This window comes from Sphaerodactylus townsendi, linkage group LG01, assembly GCF_021028975.2.
Source record: "Sphaerodactylus townsendi isolate TG3544 linkage group LG01, MPM_Stown_v2.3, whole genome shotgun sequence".
Lineage (NCBI taxonomy): Eukaryota > Metazoa > Chordata > Lepidosauria > Squamata > Sphaerodactylidae > Sphaerodactylus > Sphaerodactylus townsendi.
In genome coordinates, this window is record NC_059425.1 from 153,358,691 (window position 1) to 153,370,815 (window position 12,125).

The 12,125-nt window shown below is 40.7% G+C and overlaps 1 protein-coding gene across 5 annotated transcripts in view; it reads right to left on the reverse strand.

Annotated features, from left to right (window-relative positions):
• Nucleotides 1-12,125, reverse strand: part of ARHGEF10 (Rho guanine nucleotide exchange factor 10) — a 119,594-nt gene that overhangs the window by 90,536 nt on the left and 16,933 nt on the right. For all 5 annotated transcript variants that reach the window (XM_048497661.1, XM_048497679.1, XM_048497669.1 and 2 more), the window contains exons 3-5: nucleotides 3,745-3,912; nucleotides 1,402-1,692; nucleotides 424-490 (exon numbers count right to left, since the gene is read on the reverse strand). In XM_048497661.1, coding sequence (XP_048353618.1) covers nucleotides 424-490; nucleotides 1,402-1,692; nucleotides 3,745-3,912 — 526 coding nt within the window. The remainder of the gene's footprint in view (nucleotides 1-423; nucleotides 491-1,401; nucleotides 1,693-3,744; nucleotides 3,913-12,125) is intronic.

Below are 12,125 nucleotides of genomic sequence, written 5' to 3' on the forward strand. Positions count from 1 at the left end.
GTTAATCATATTGCTAATACGCTCCACCCAGTAGCCTCAATTCAGCAACCTGGGGTTGACTGCATTGCTTAACAAGATATTAACTTCTAATTTAGTCCAGTATAATTATTTCTTTGGAAGCACTCCCAGCAGTGAGGAGTCTCTTTCTGATCTACATAATGTAGCATGTCATAAAAGAGGAAGTCCAAAGAAGATTTCAAAAATGATCCCTAGCAAGAGTCAAGAGAAAGAAAAGCTGGCACAAAGGCAAAGTTAGGCTGATTAAAGAAACGCTGATGAAGCAGAGGAAACTGGCTTGAAAATCAAAGAGTAGATATGGGGAACAGAATGGCAGAAATAAAGAAAAAATGACCTTTCTGATGCAGTTCACCTTTTATAGAGAGTCTATTTCATGAATAAAGGCTTGTAAAATTTGTAAATTACCTGTTCTGTGGATCCTCAAAGCTCTGGGAATTTGAAAAACAGTCTTCGGCAACTATCTGAACATTTGCTACAAGGAAAGAAAGTAGAAGTTCTCTCAGTAGAAATGCAATTATTATTTTTCACTCAGCACCAATATTAATACTTCATCAATAAAATGTTTTGTAAATGAACAATGAGAAAACAGATATAGATCTGTGAGCAAAATCCAGGACAGCCAACATCTCCTTTTGATTTTTGAACCACTTCCTTTTACTGGAGTGTATCCAACCATGCAATTTATTGGAGTGTATCCAATCATGCAAAAGAACAATAGCATTTGCAGAAGAGGGAGTAGAGATTTCTCCCAATTCTTTCCTTTCAACAATTCTTTCTTTAACATTGTTCCTGACAATGCTGATCACTCCATCCCCGTAGAAATAGGGGAGCAGAGAAGTAAACAGCAAAGAAGGAAACAGGAAAGTTCCACAGTTTGAATTTCACAGATGGCTGAAACATTCTATTAGTCTATTCAGTAATCCTATTAGCAATGTCAATGTCATTAATCCTATTAATCCAGAGTAACGAAAAATGACGCTCCATATTGAAAGTCAAGAATAGGTAACATGTAAAACCGTGACAGATGTAAAGGTAATGTGTCTGGAAATATATACAAATCAGAAACGAAAGGCTCTAATTTTCACATTTCACTCAGATCCCAACAAATTTCTTTTAAAAAACAACAAGAACCAGTACCTTTGGGCAAAGTAGGCAACTATATACATTTTTGCTTTAGAGAATCTGCACAAAGCATTTTAGCCAAACAAAATAATCTGTTCAGCAATATTCAAGAATTTGGATTGCAAATGAAGTCTGATATACAAAATGTACAGAGAAATTCTATTAGTGAAAGAGGTTTCTCCCATTTCTTTCTTCTATTCTTAAATGTAATCTTGAACAAGACATTATAACCTCAGACGATAAATCCCAGAATTATACTACCTTCTTCATCCACAGATACGTTGCGTATAATAACAGGACTTGAGTACGCTGGCAAAATTAGTGGTATATTTGATGGTACAGCATAGCCACAGGGTACAGGGACAGAATATCCTCCTGATAGACTAGGGCTTATACTTCCATCTTGTGGACTTGACTCTGGTGATGATAGCTCCTTTTCTTGAACTAGTGAAATGGTTATGACAGAGTAGGGGTTTACCCTTGGCACAGCCCCTTCTGAATTGGCTTCTGCTCTCTGCGTTTTCTCAGTTCCAGTTACATTTTCTGCAGTTTCTTTGAAGTGGAAAACAGTTTTAATTTTATTTCAGAATTGTAGTCAAAATTATGTAACAAATGCAGTCCACTGAAGTCAACGGATCTAAAAGGCTGAATTTTTCTTAGGACTGCACTGTAAATTATTTAATATTGTTTCTACTGCAGAATGAAGCACTATAATCTACAACATACCACATTCCTATTGCAAAAATGTTAGGGCATTCTAAACTGAAATATCAACCCTTAGCTAAACTATTCCATCCTGTGTTGTAGCATGACACACTGAAAAATCAGAATATTTGTTTCTTCCAGCCTATTTATAAGGGATCACCTTTCTGATTAACCCATAAGACAGTAGTATCTGATTAACCAATAAGACAGTAGTATCTGTGTATATTTAATTCTAAGTTCTATTTCTGACAATAAAAGGCAGGGGGACGGCTATGGTAATTTCTGGGTCCCTTTTGGCTTTTGTGGAAGTTCTCATTAGGGTCAGGCATAGCAGAAACCACAGGATGACTAGATACTATCTGTCTGTATTACTCACTTAAGGCGGGCTGTCTGCTACTATCAACAGCAGCCACCCTATTAAAGAAGAGAAGGAAGCAAGAAAGGGTGAGAGGCTATGGGATATTCAGGGAAGGAAAATAAGAATAATGTTGAAGAAACCGTTGGGAAAAAAATGGATGAAATTTTTTTTAAGTTGAAAGAAGAAATAAAAGATGAAGTTGTTGTTATTATTGTTGTTGTTGTTGTTGTTGTTGTTGTTGTATTTATAAACCGCCCTCCCCCAAAGGGCTCAGTACTGGTTCCGGGCCCACGACTCAGCATTGCTACCACCCAAAGGTAGAGTCAGGTTTCTAAAGTAGAAATTTTACCAAAGACTTTTTCAGATCATAATCTGAGGAAGATGCTGTATTAATGGATAATGCAGCTATTGAAAAACATTTTATAAGTATTTTTATGATTTATATAAAGAGAATGATGTGACATCAGTACAAATTGGTAAATATTTTTAAAATTAACTAGAATTACAGATTTTTGGAAGCTATAAAAAGGACTAAACTATAAAGTGCTAGGGCCAGATGGACTATCAGACCTAAAATATTTTGAGGTTGAAATTGTACAATTGTTGCAAAACACAATAAATTCTATTTTACTAGGTGGTAAGATGCCAGAGTCATGGAAAGAGGCTAATGTAACATTTACCTAAAGAAGGACAAAATATAACTTCAACAAGAAATTACAGACCAATATAAGTATGGAATAATGATTTAAAAATTATTTACAATGTTCTTAGCAAAAAGATTGAAAATAATTTTGCAAGAATTTATTTATGAAGACCAAAGTAGGTTTTTACCTAAAAGATAATCCTGGGGCAATATTTTTAATGCTTAATGTTTATGGGTTGTGTAACCCACCCAGAGCCCTTTGGGTATAGGGCAGGATATAAATCTAACAAAATAAAACAAATAAATATTAGAACCATGTTAGATATTTTGGAATATTTGGAAATATATAATGAAAAACAAGCTGCTGTCCTTGGATGCAGAGAAGGCATTTCACAGCTGAACTGGAATTTTCGGGGGTGGGGGTTGGGGGTTGGGGGTTTTACCCCCAGACTATGGAGATCTATAGTGTGAGTTGCACGGGCTACCTTTATACACAGGATCCCATGTGAACAATACTTTGAAAATATGAAAGTCATAGCAAGCTACAACCATCTCACTGTTTTACTCTCATGGACACAGGGTTGCCAAACTTCAGGTGGGGCCTGGAAACCTGCCAGGACTACAACTAACCTCCACACTAGAGAGATCAGTTTCTCAGGAGTAAAAGGATGTTTCAGAGGATAAATGCTGTGGCCTTACACTTCAGTGAGGTCCCTCCCCTCCCCTCCCCTCCCCTCCCCAAACCTCACCCTTTCCATTCTCTAAATCTCCTGGAATTACCTAGCCCAGAATTGGCAACCCCTCTATATATACTTTTCTAACCACAATGAACATTTGCACAAAGCACCAGAATATTCATTTACAAATAAACAAGCAATGGTCTCATAGAGAAACCTACCTGCAGAATTCATCTGTTCCTGATCCACATTATTCCCAGAATCAGAAATAGATGGCAAAACAGTTTGTCTGTCAGCTTCTGGTATGTCATCTCCACTATCGAAATCAAACCGTTCTCCTTCTTCCTCTTCTTCATTGGTAGCACTGGCGGTTAATTCGTTTTCTAAAACTGAACACAGTGTTTAATTTGGGGTGGATTTGTTTTTTTTATTAACAAGGTTGCAATTAAATGGCCCATTTGCACAGCAAATGCTCAGATATTTGCTAGGACAACAAAGCTACCATAACAAAGTAGGAGAGTGTGTAACTCATGTCATATCCACTTCAATATATTATTTTATTTCTATTAAAATGTTTAGAATTTAGGGCCTAGAGCTTTATTGAGGGAACTGCAAATTCCTTCTCTGGACCAAGCAACAGGAATAAAGCAGCAGCAGCAGCAGCAGCAGCAAAAGCTGTGGAAAAGCACAAAAGGGATGAGGCAGATCTGCACTTCTTTCAATGAATGCTGTAGACTTGCTCTTTTCTTTGTGTTACTGGGCATTATCTGTTAGGACTGCCTTTGTTCAGAGAACCCGATCTGAAGGGCACTGAAGATAATGTTTCCACAAATGTTGCTATATTCATAGCCATTATGATTCAGTTTTACCTGTGGCTCTAAAGTTTATGATAAACGTTTGTTAAGATGAAAACAGTAATACTTCGAATGTTTCCTTTTCAAAGTCATTTCACAATTGTCCACCAAGTCACAAGGGTACTGTCATTTACTGACTTGAATCCTGTCCACTCCCCAACTCTCCAGGTGGGGAAAAAAAATTTAGGAGAGGAATCTATGGCCCCTTCCACACATGCAGAACAATGCACTTTCAATCCACTTTCAATGCACTTTGAAGCTGGATTTTACGTTGTGGAATAGTAAAATCCATTTGCAAACAATTGTGAAAGTGGATTGAATGTTCATTATTCTGCATGTGCAGAAGGGGCCTATGTGGCCAAGATTCTGCTGAGTTACAAATATATACATTGCAAACGAAAGTTTCATTTTCAGAGTCTAGAAAGATCTCTTTCGTCAGAATGGCATGTCAGAGCAGGAGGACAAATCTTTCACTTCTCTGGCACTGATTTTTCAGACAAGAACACATAGTTTGCTGTGTACAGATATCCCAGGTAGGCCTATCTCTGTCATCCACATTGCATGGGCATTACCCCAAAGTCTTTTTAAAAATTCCTTTACTACATGTTTACCCAACTCCCTGAAGATTTTTCAATAACGTGTGTGTGTATGACATCAAGTAGCAGCCAATTTATGATGACTCTGTAAGGTTTTCACAGCGAGAGATGTTAAGATATGGTTTGCCATCACCTGCCTTGTGTGGGCTGGTAGAGTTCTTAGAGAACAGTAACTGCCCCAAGGTCGCTCAGCAGGCTTCATGTGGAAGAGTGGGGAATCAAACCCGGTTCTCCAGATTACAGTCCCCTGCTCTTAACCATGGCCCTTTCCCCACTTGCCTTATGCTGCGTGCTACTCTCCTCAAGTAGCGCGGGGTCCTGGGGTATTCCCCACTACAGGGGCGGCGACAATGCAGCCACCCCGACCCTGCCGCTCTTGCGCCCCCTCAGCACACGGCATCCCTGCCGCTCCTCAAAACGGCGCCTTTTGATGGGGAAGCCTGGGCGGGCGCCAGAGATGACGCACGCTGAGAGCACCACGCAGCAAAGAGTGGTCAAAGGTAAGTGGGGAAAGGGCCCATTACACCATGCTGGATCTTTTCAATAACAGCCTAAAATAACATTTTCTCAGGTTAGGGAGGGGGAATCCAGGCACATATTTTCAATCAAGATTATTTAACATTTTCCAGGTAAAATTAGGTAGAGGCAACCCTTTACAGATCTCATACCATTCTCCAAACAGTAAAAGTTTTTATTGATTTTTCAACAAGTTAACATGCAGTACATACTCCTTAAGCCAAAAGGTCATATAAATTGCATCTCTTGACTATTTTCTTTGTCACAGCAGTAAGCATTCTTGCAAGATGTTCGATTTCTCAACAAGCTGAGCCAGTACTGCTCCTATTTCCACCATAGTAACACCTTTTATACATTGTTAATACAACATAGTGTGATCTTTTACTCCTCTAAAAAATAAACGGATATTTATTGTCAAATTAAGGACTCAATCTAAAGGAAAGGGTACAAAGCTGCAATGGAAACGGAGTGACTCCAGTGCTGTCATCCATGCTAGTGTGAGTGGTACAAGTGGCGTCGATGTGGTGCCAAAGCAGTCAGACTGGCGCACAGGAGCAGCACATCAGTGCAATACCCAAACCTGGAAGTCAAGCCAGACGCCATTGCTGCTACACCATTTAGGCATAAACCAGTGTCCAGGTGGGCATATTGAAGACTGTTTCAACCTGGCAACATCCCCTCTTCAAAGTGCAGACTTACACATGCAAAAAGTATGATATAAGTTGTTCAAGAGAATGGGGAGAGGTGAGTGTTTTTCCCCTCTTCTGATGCCCATGACACTGATTCCCCCTTTGGTTGTGGCACGGTCCCCAGCTGCCTCTCTACTTCCTCCCCCTGCCCTTGAATTGGGCTGTAAACCATCTTGTGTACTCTAAGAACTTCAGAAATCAGTATCTCTTTATTACATAACAATACATCCGCCAGAGGTGAAAAACAAACATTGTTGTAAAACTGAAACACCAGTATGTTTTTTTAAAAGTTGAACAAACCCACTGCAAAAGACTCTCAATAAGACAGACTTCAGTGTTTTTAGGTGTTTTGTTCTGGTTCTCCCCTTTAATGGGATGTCCTTGGAGTAGGAATCCTGACAATCTCCAGCTACCCTCTGGAATCTGGCAATCCCATGTCTCTCCCTTTTTCTTACAGCTGAAAAAACTATGGTATGTATGCTTAGATGGATTCAAGCTACTGATGGACAATGTCTTGTTATTTATCCCCAGATTTTCCTCTGAAAAGAAGAAAATACAGGAGGTGGGTGTTATCTAGTAATATGTGCATGCAGCCTCAGAGCTTGCACATTATCCATCCACTTCATTCCCATTTCCTTCTCCCTTGAGGGTTCTGCACAGCATTGCTTTCCCATGCACTTATACTAGGTGTTGTGTAAAAGGGATTCTATCTAAAAGAGGAAAGGTCAGGGAAATAGCTACAATCTATGGTATGATAACAATAGCTCATCCTAAAGTCTTCCTAGATCAGTGGTGGTGAACCTATGGCACGGGTGCCAGAGGTGGCACTCAGAGCCCTCTCTGTGGGCATGCGCAGACTGCCCCCCCCCCACACACACACATCTAGGCTGGCCTGGGCCACTGGGCTCGATTATTAGCATTAAACCTAAGACCTAGTTTTGAGGAAGCAGTGTATTGCTGTTAAACCCCACTGATTTTCATGTGAAGAACTAAAGCACGGTCCTTTACCTGAGAGTAAGCTCGGTTGCTGGTAATGGGGCTTGCTTCTAAGTAAACCCTCCTAGGGTCGTGATTCACCCGTTGGAAGAGTTGCACGGTTGCTTCAAAGCAAAGCCACCGACTACCACCAAGCTTACTCAACGGAGCCAACCGTTTTTTTCCCCTAAACTAAAGCCTCAGCATTCAGGTTAAATGGCTGTGTTGGCACTTTGAGATAAATAAGTGGGTTTGGGGTTGCAATTTGGGCACTTGGTCTCGAAAAGGTTTGCCACCACTGTCCTAGATTAATATACTACTTGGTTCCTAAACTAAAGCTCAAAATATTGTTAAACAACTGTATGAATTCGGAGTACTCTGGATCCAAGCATATCTCTTTAGCAACATTTGCACCCAGGACTGTGCTTTATGAACACACTGTTCCAACATAGCCAATCTTTCTCCCATAATTACATGCAGTGCTTGCACCTTTTAAGCACCTAGAGATTCCTTCAGACTAATTATATCTGTTGCACTTTTGAATTATTTAAACCTTAGGTAAACCTAATTTATCTAATGTAATTTAATTACATTTTCACATACACCCAAAGAAATAAATCACGTGTTAAGAAGAGGGAGAAACACTCACATACATACCTATATATCTACCTACCTACCTACCTACCTACCTACCTACATACATGACATAAGTCTTTTCCCAGTAAGTATCTAATGATTTGCACTTGTACACACACACAATGTATAGTTTCACCTGTCCACTACAAAAACTGAGTTACAGAAACTGAATAACATGACTAATATAACATAAAACTAAACCTGCTAGGAACAGAAATTAAAACGTGTTAGGGAAAAGTATTTATCTGAACTGGATAGCCCAGGGCCAGCTTGATCTTCTCTGATTTCAGAAGCTAAGCAGAGCCAGCTCTGGCAAGTATTTGGATGGGAGACATCCCAAGAATTCCTGGGTTGTGGTGCAGAGGCAGATAACGGCAAATCACCTCTGAATATCTCTTGTCTCAAAAATCCTATCAGGGCTTGTCATAAGTCACATGGGACTATCAGTAATTTACATTTTAAACAAGTCAAACTGGGACCCACAAAAAAATTGTGAACAAAGTGCATCCCATTTCCCTCTTTGCTTACTTCTCTCTCTCCCCACTTCTGTAACAATCTTCACACTATATCTCTCTCCACTCCTTCTCTGCCAACCTACCTCTTCTCAATTGGCCATGCTGGCAGGGGCTGGTGGGAATTGTAGTCCATACATCTGGAGTGCCAAAGGTTCGCCACCACAGGGACAGATAGACAGATCCATCAAGGGTGGGAAGTAGCAGAAGCTGAACCTGGGATCTGTCATAGTCAATGACGGTGCCACTACAGCTAACCCTGCTTAGTACTATGCTGATGAAGGCAATGGTCACTTATGACAGACTCCATCGAACTTTTGAAGAAGAACCTACAGTTTTAGAAACTGAACTGAAAGATTCACTGAGAGCAATTGGGATAATCAAATCACCAGGAGTACATGGGATGTCAATAGAGCTCTTCCAAGCCATAGAAATAAAGTCCATTCAAATCATAACAATAAATGTGGAAAACAAAACAATAGACTGGGAATACTCAATTTACATTCCCATTCCAAAAAAGGAGACATCAAGGACTGCAGCAACTATCGAACCATTATATTAATTTCTCATGTGAGTAAACTGATGCTCAAAATCTTACAGTGAAGACTGTTACCATATATGGAAAGGGAACTGATTGATGTTCAAGATGGATTCAGAAAATGAAGAGGCTCTAGAGATCATATTGCAAATATATGTTACTACAGCATACAGGAGAATTTCAGAAGAAAATCAGCTTGTGCTTTATGGATCACAGCAAAGCTTTTGGCTTTGTGAATTATGATAAACGATGGTTGGTTTGAAAAGAAACATCTGATTGTTTTAAGATGCAATCTGTACTCTGGACAGCAGGCTAGTTTTAGGACAGAATATGGAGAAGCAAAATAGTTTCCAATTGGCTGACGTGTCAAACAACATTTCAACTCCTTATCCCTTCTAACTTTATGCAGAGCATATCATAACAAAAACAATTAGATTTAGAGGAAGATACCGTGCACATTGATAGAAGTAACATTAACATCTTAAAAGCTGACAGTGATGAAACTGAAATTGTTCAAGACTTTCTGTTCTTCAGCTGTGCCATCGATCAAAAGGAAGGCTGCAAGCAAGAAATCAGAAAGAGATTGAGACTGGGAAGGGCAGCCATAAAGGAACTAGAAAAGTTTCTTAAGTAAGGATGGCTCACTGATGACCAAGATCAACATAATTCATGCCATAGTATTTCCCATTAATATGTATGGGTATAAAAGTTGGACAGTGAAGAAAGCTGACAGGAAGAAAGTCAATTCCTTTGAAATATGGCGTTGGAGGAAAGTTTTATGGATACCATGAACCACTCAAAAGTGTGTTTTACATCTAACCAAGCCTGAACTCTTCCCAGAAACCAAATGACTAAACTTATGAGAAGCTAAGACTCACTAGAAAAAACAGTAATACTAGGACAAGATGAAAGCAGCAGGAAAAGAGGAAGGTCCAGCATGAGATGAAGAAAGCCACAACCCTCAGCCTGAAAGAAAGGCTGTTAACTATAGGTACAAGGTAGCCTTTAAGCACAATTAAAATTACTAATTTCCAGAACAAAATTTGCAACAGTTTCACAAAAGAGCACATCAGAGCTGTTCAGGAAGTAGGGTATCTTATAACACTCTTGCCACTGAGGACATTGCAAGAAAATGGAATTCATATATTTCATGCATATCTTATTGAATTTAGGGCATGCAAACAGAGAGTGGTCAAGTGTTTCAACAGTAACCTAATCACAAGAACAAACCCTTTCAGAACGTTCCATATTCTTAAATCTCCCATCCAAAAGAGCTGGTGGTAACACATTACATCTTGCAGTAGCCAAGGCTCTCCTCTGGGATGAAGATATGATGCCATAATTCCATGCTCACATGGGATTAATAATGTAGTCGGGGAACAGGTTGTCTTGGCTGCAGGAGTCAAGTTATGAAAGTCAAGATCCAAGAGCCTGTTCCTAACTAGTCTGAAAGCTTCCACATTTGTTATTTATTTATTTATTTATTGTTTAAACTTTTATACCGCCCCATCCCCTAGGGGCTCTGGGCGGTGTAGCATAAGAAATGATTCCAAGGAGAAACCAATAGCTTCAACCTTTCTAAGGATCAAAGCATACCATTCTGAAATAAAGTGATCTGATAACAGAGAGGGAATATTATTGGATCCCACTAGAAAATGTATATGCAGACAACATTTTATGGCCCTTATCCATGCCAAGGTCTCTAGAGTTGTTTGGCCCATCTCTATGCACAACACAGCATAAGGCACACATCTAGGGAGCCCCATTAGTTTCCGGAGGAACTTAGAATGTAATCAATTAAATGATTTATTTATTGCTGAAATCCAAACGGGGGAACCGTACAGTAACAAGCAGTGGCGTATCTACCTAGGGACAAGGCGCCACTCTTCTGGTCACATGGGGGCACAAAATCAGCCCCCCCATGTGACCAGGAAGTCCTGCTGCCCCATCATTTTCACGCGCCCTTGATCCTGATGATGTGTCATCGACATGGGTGGGGTCAGGGGCGTGAAGACTACAAGTGCCATCGACCCCACCCATGTCACCATGGACATTGGCAAGGTCTAGGGTGCCCGGCGCTCCCATGCTCCCTCCCTCCCCCTCCCTGCCAGCTGGGCTCCCAGCCAGCAGCCAGCAGTCCCTTCTGACCTCCCCTCTAGGCAGGCCAGAAGAGACTGCAGTCCCCAGCCTTGGAGACCTGCTTTTATAAGCACTGAGACTAGGGGTGGGGCCTGGGGAGCAGGAAGTCCTGCTCCCCAAGCCCCACCCCGTCCTGCTCCCCAAGCCCCACCCCCGGCCTCAGTGCTTATAAAACAGGTCTCCGAGGCCAGGGACTGCAGTCTCTTCTGACCTGCCCGGAGGGGAGGTCAGAAGGGACTGCTGGCTGCCGACTGGGAGCCCAGCCGGTGGAGGGGAGTTGAGTTGGGGGAGTCAGGCACCCTAGACCTTGCCCATGTCCATGGTGACATGGGCGGGTTGAGGGCGCTTTGAGACAACGAGGCAGCAGGAAGTCATCGACATGGGCAGGGTCAAGGGCACCCGGCAGCAGTGGGGGGGCAGAGCCTAGAAGGCGTCCAGAGACAATTTTCTCCGGACGCCATTTACCCTCGGTATGCCTCTAGTAAGAAGCCTCAAAAACCTTCAGGGCAGCAGGACTGTTAACTATAGAATGTTTTGAAGGTCATTAATTCATAGGGTTAGAAGTGACTTGATGGCATTTAACACACACAAAGTACTAGTAAAAAGGATTATTTTTGAAGGGAAGCTTCAAAGGAGTTTCACCCTTTGGATCCATGTGGTTTACCCAAACACAGTACTTCCTCAGTTTTAATTCTAATGTCACCTGTTTGATTTTCATAGGTGGCTCTATATTGTATTTTATGATTAATGCAACCTAAATCAATTTCCATTACAGATACTTATTTCATTCATTTTCTTTGACCAAAGTTCTTCTTATCTTTCCTTTAATTTTCTGGTGAGGTACAGTGTGAATGTTCCACTTGGCAAATTATCTTCATTAGCTACCTTTTAGATCATAAGTTATATGCATCAATTCATACAGTTAATGCATGAATTCTAAATTATAGACCTAGTATCAACAAGATGTAGAGATCATCTAATTCAACTGCTGTACTAATTTAAAACATGGTATGAGGAATGAACTGCAGGAACTACTAAACTCCATTCTCAGTTTTCTGAACTTGAATGTGCACATGGGTAGAAGAGACAAACTTATGATTAGCCTGAAACTACATTGAAATCAAAATCACCACAACTCTAATAGGAC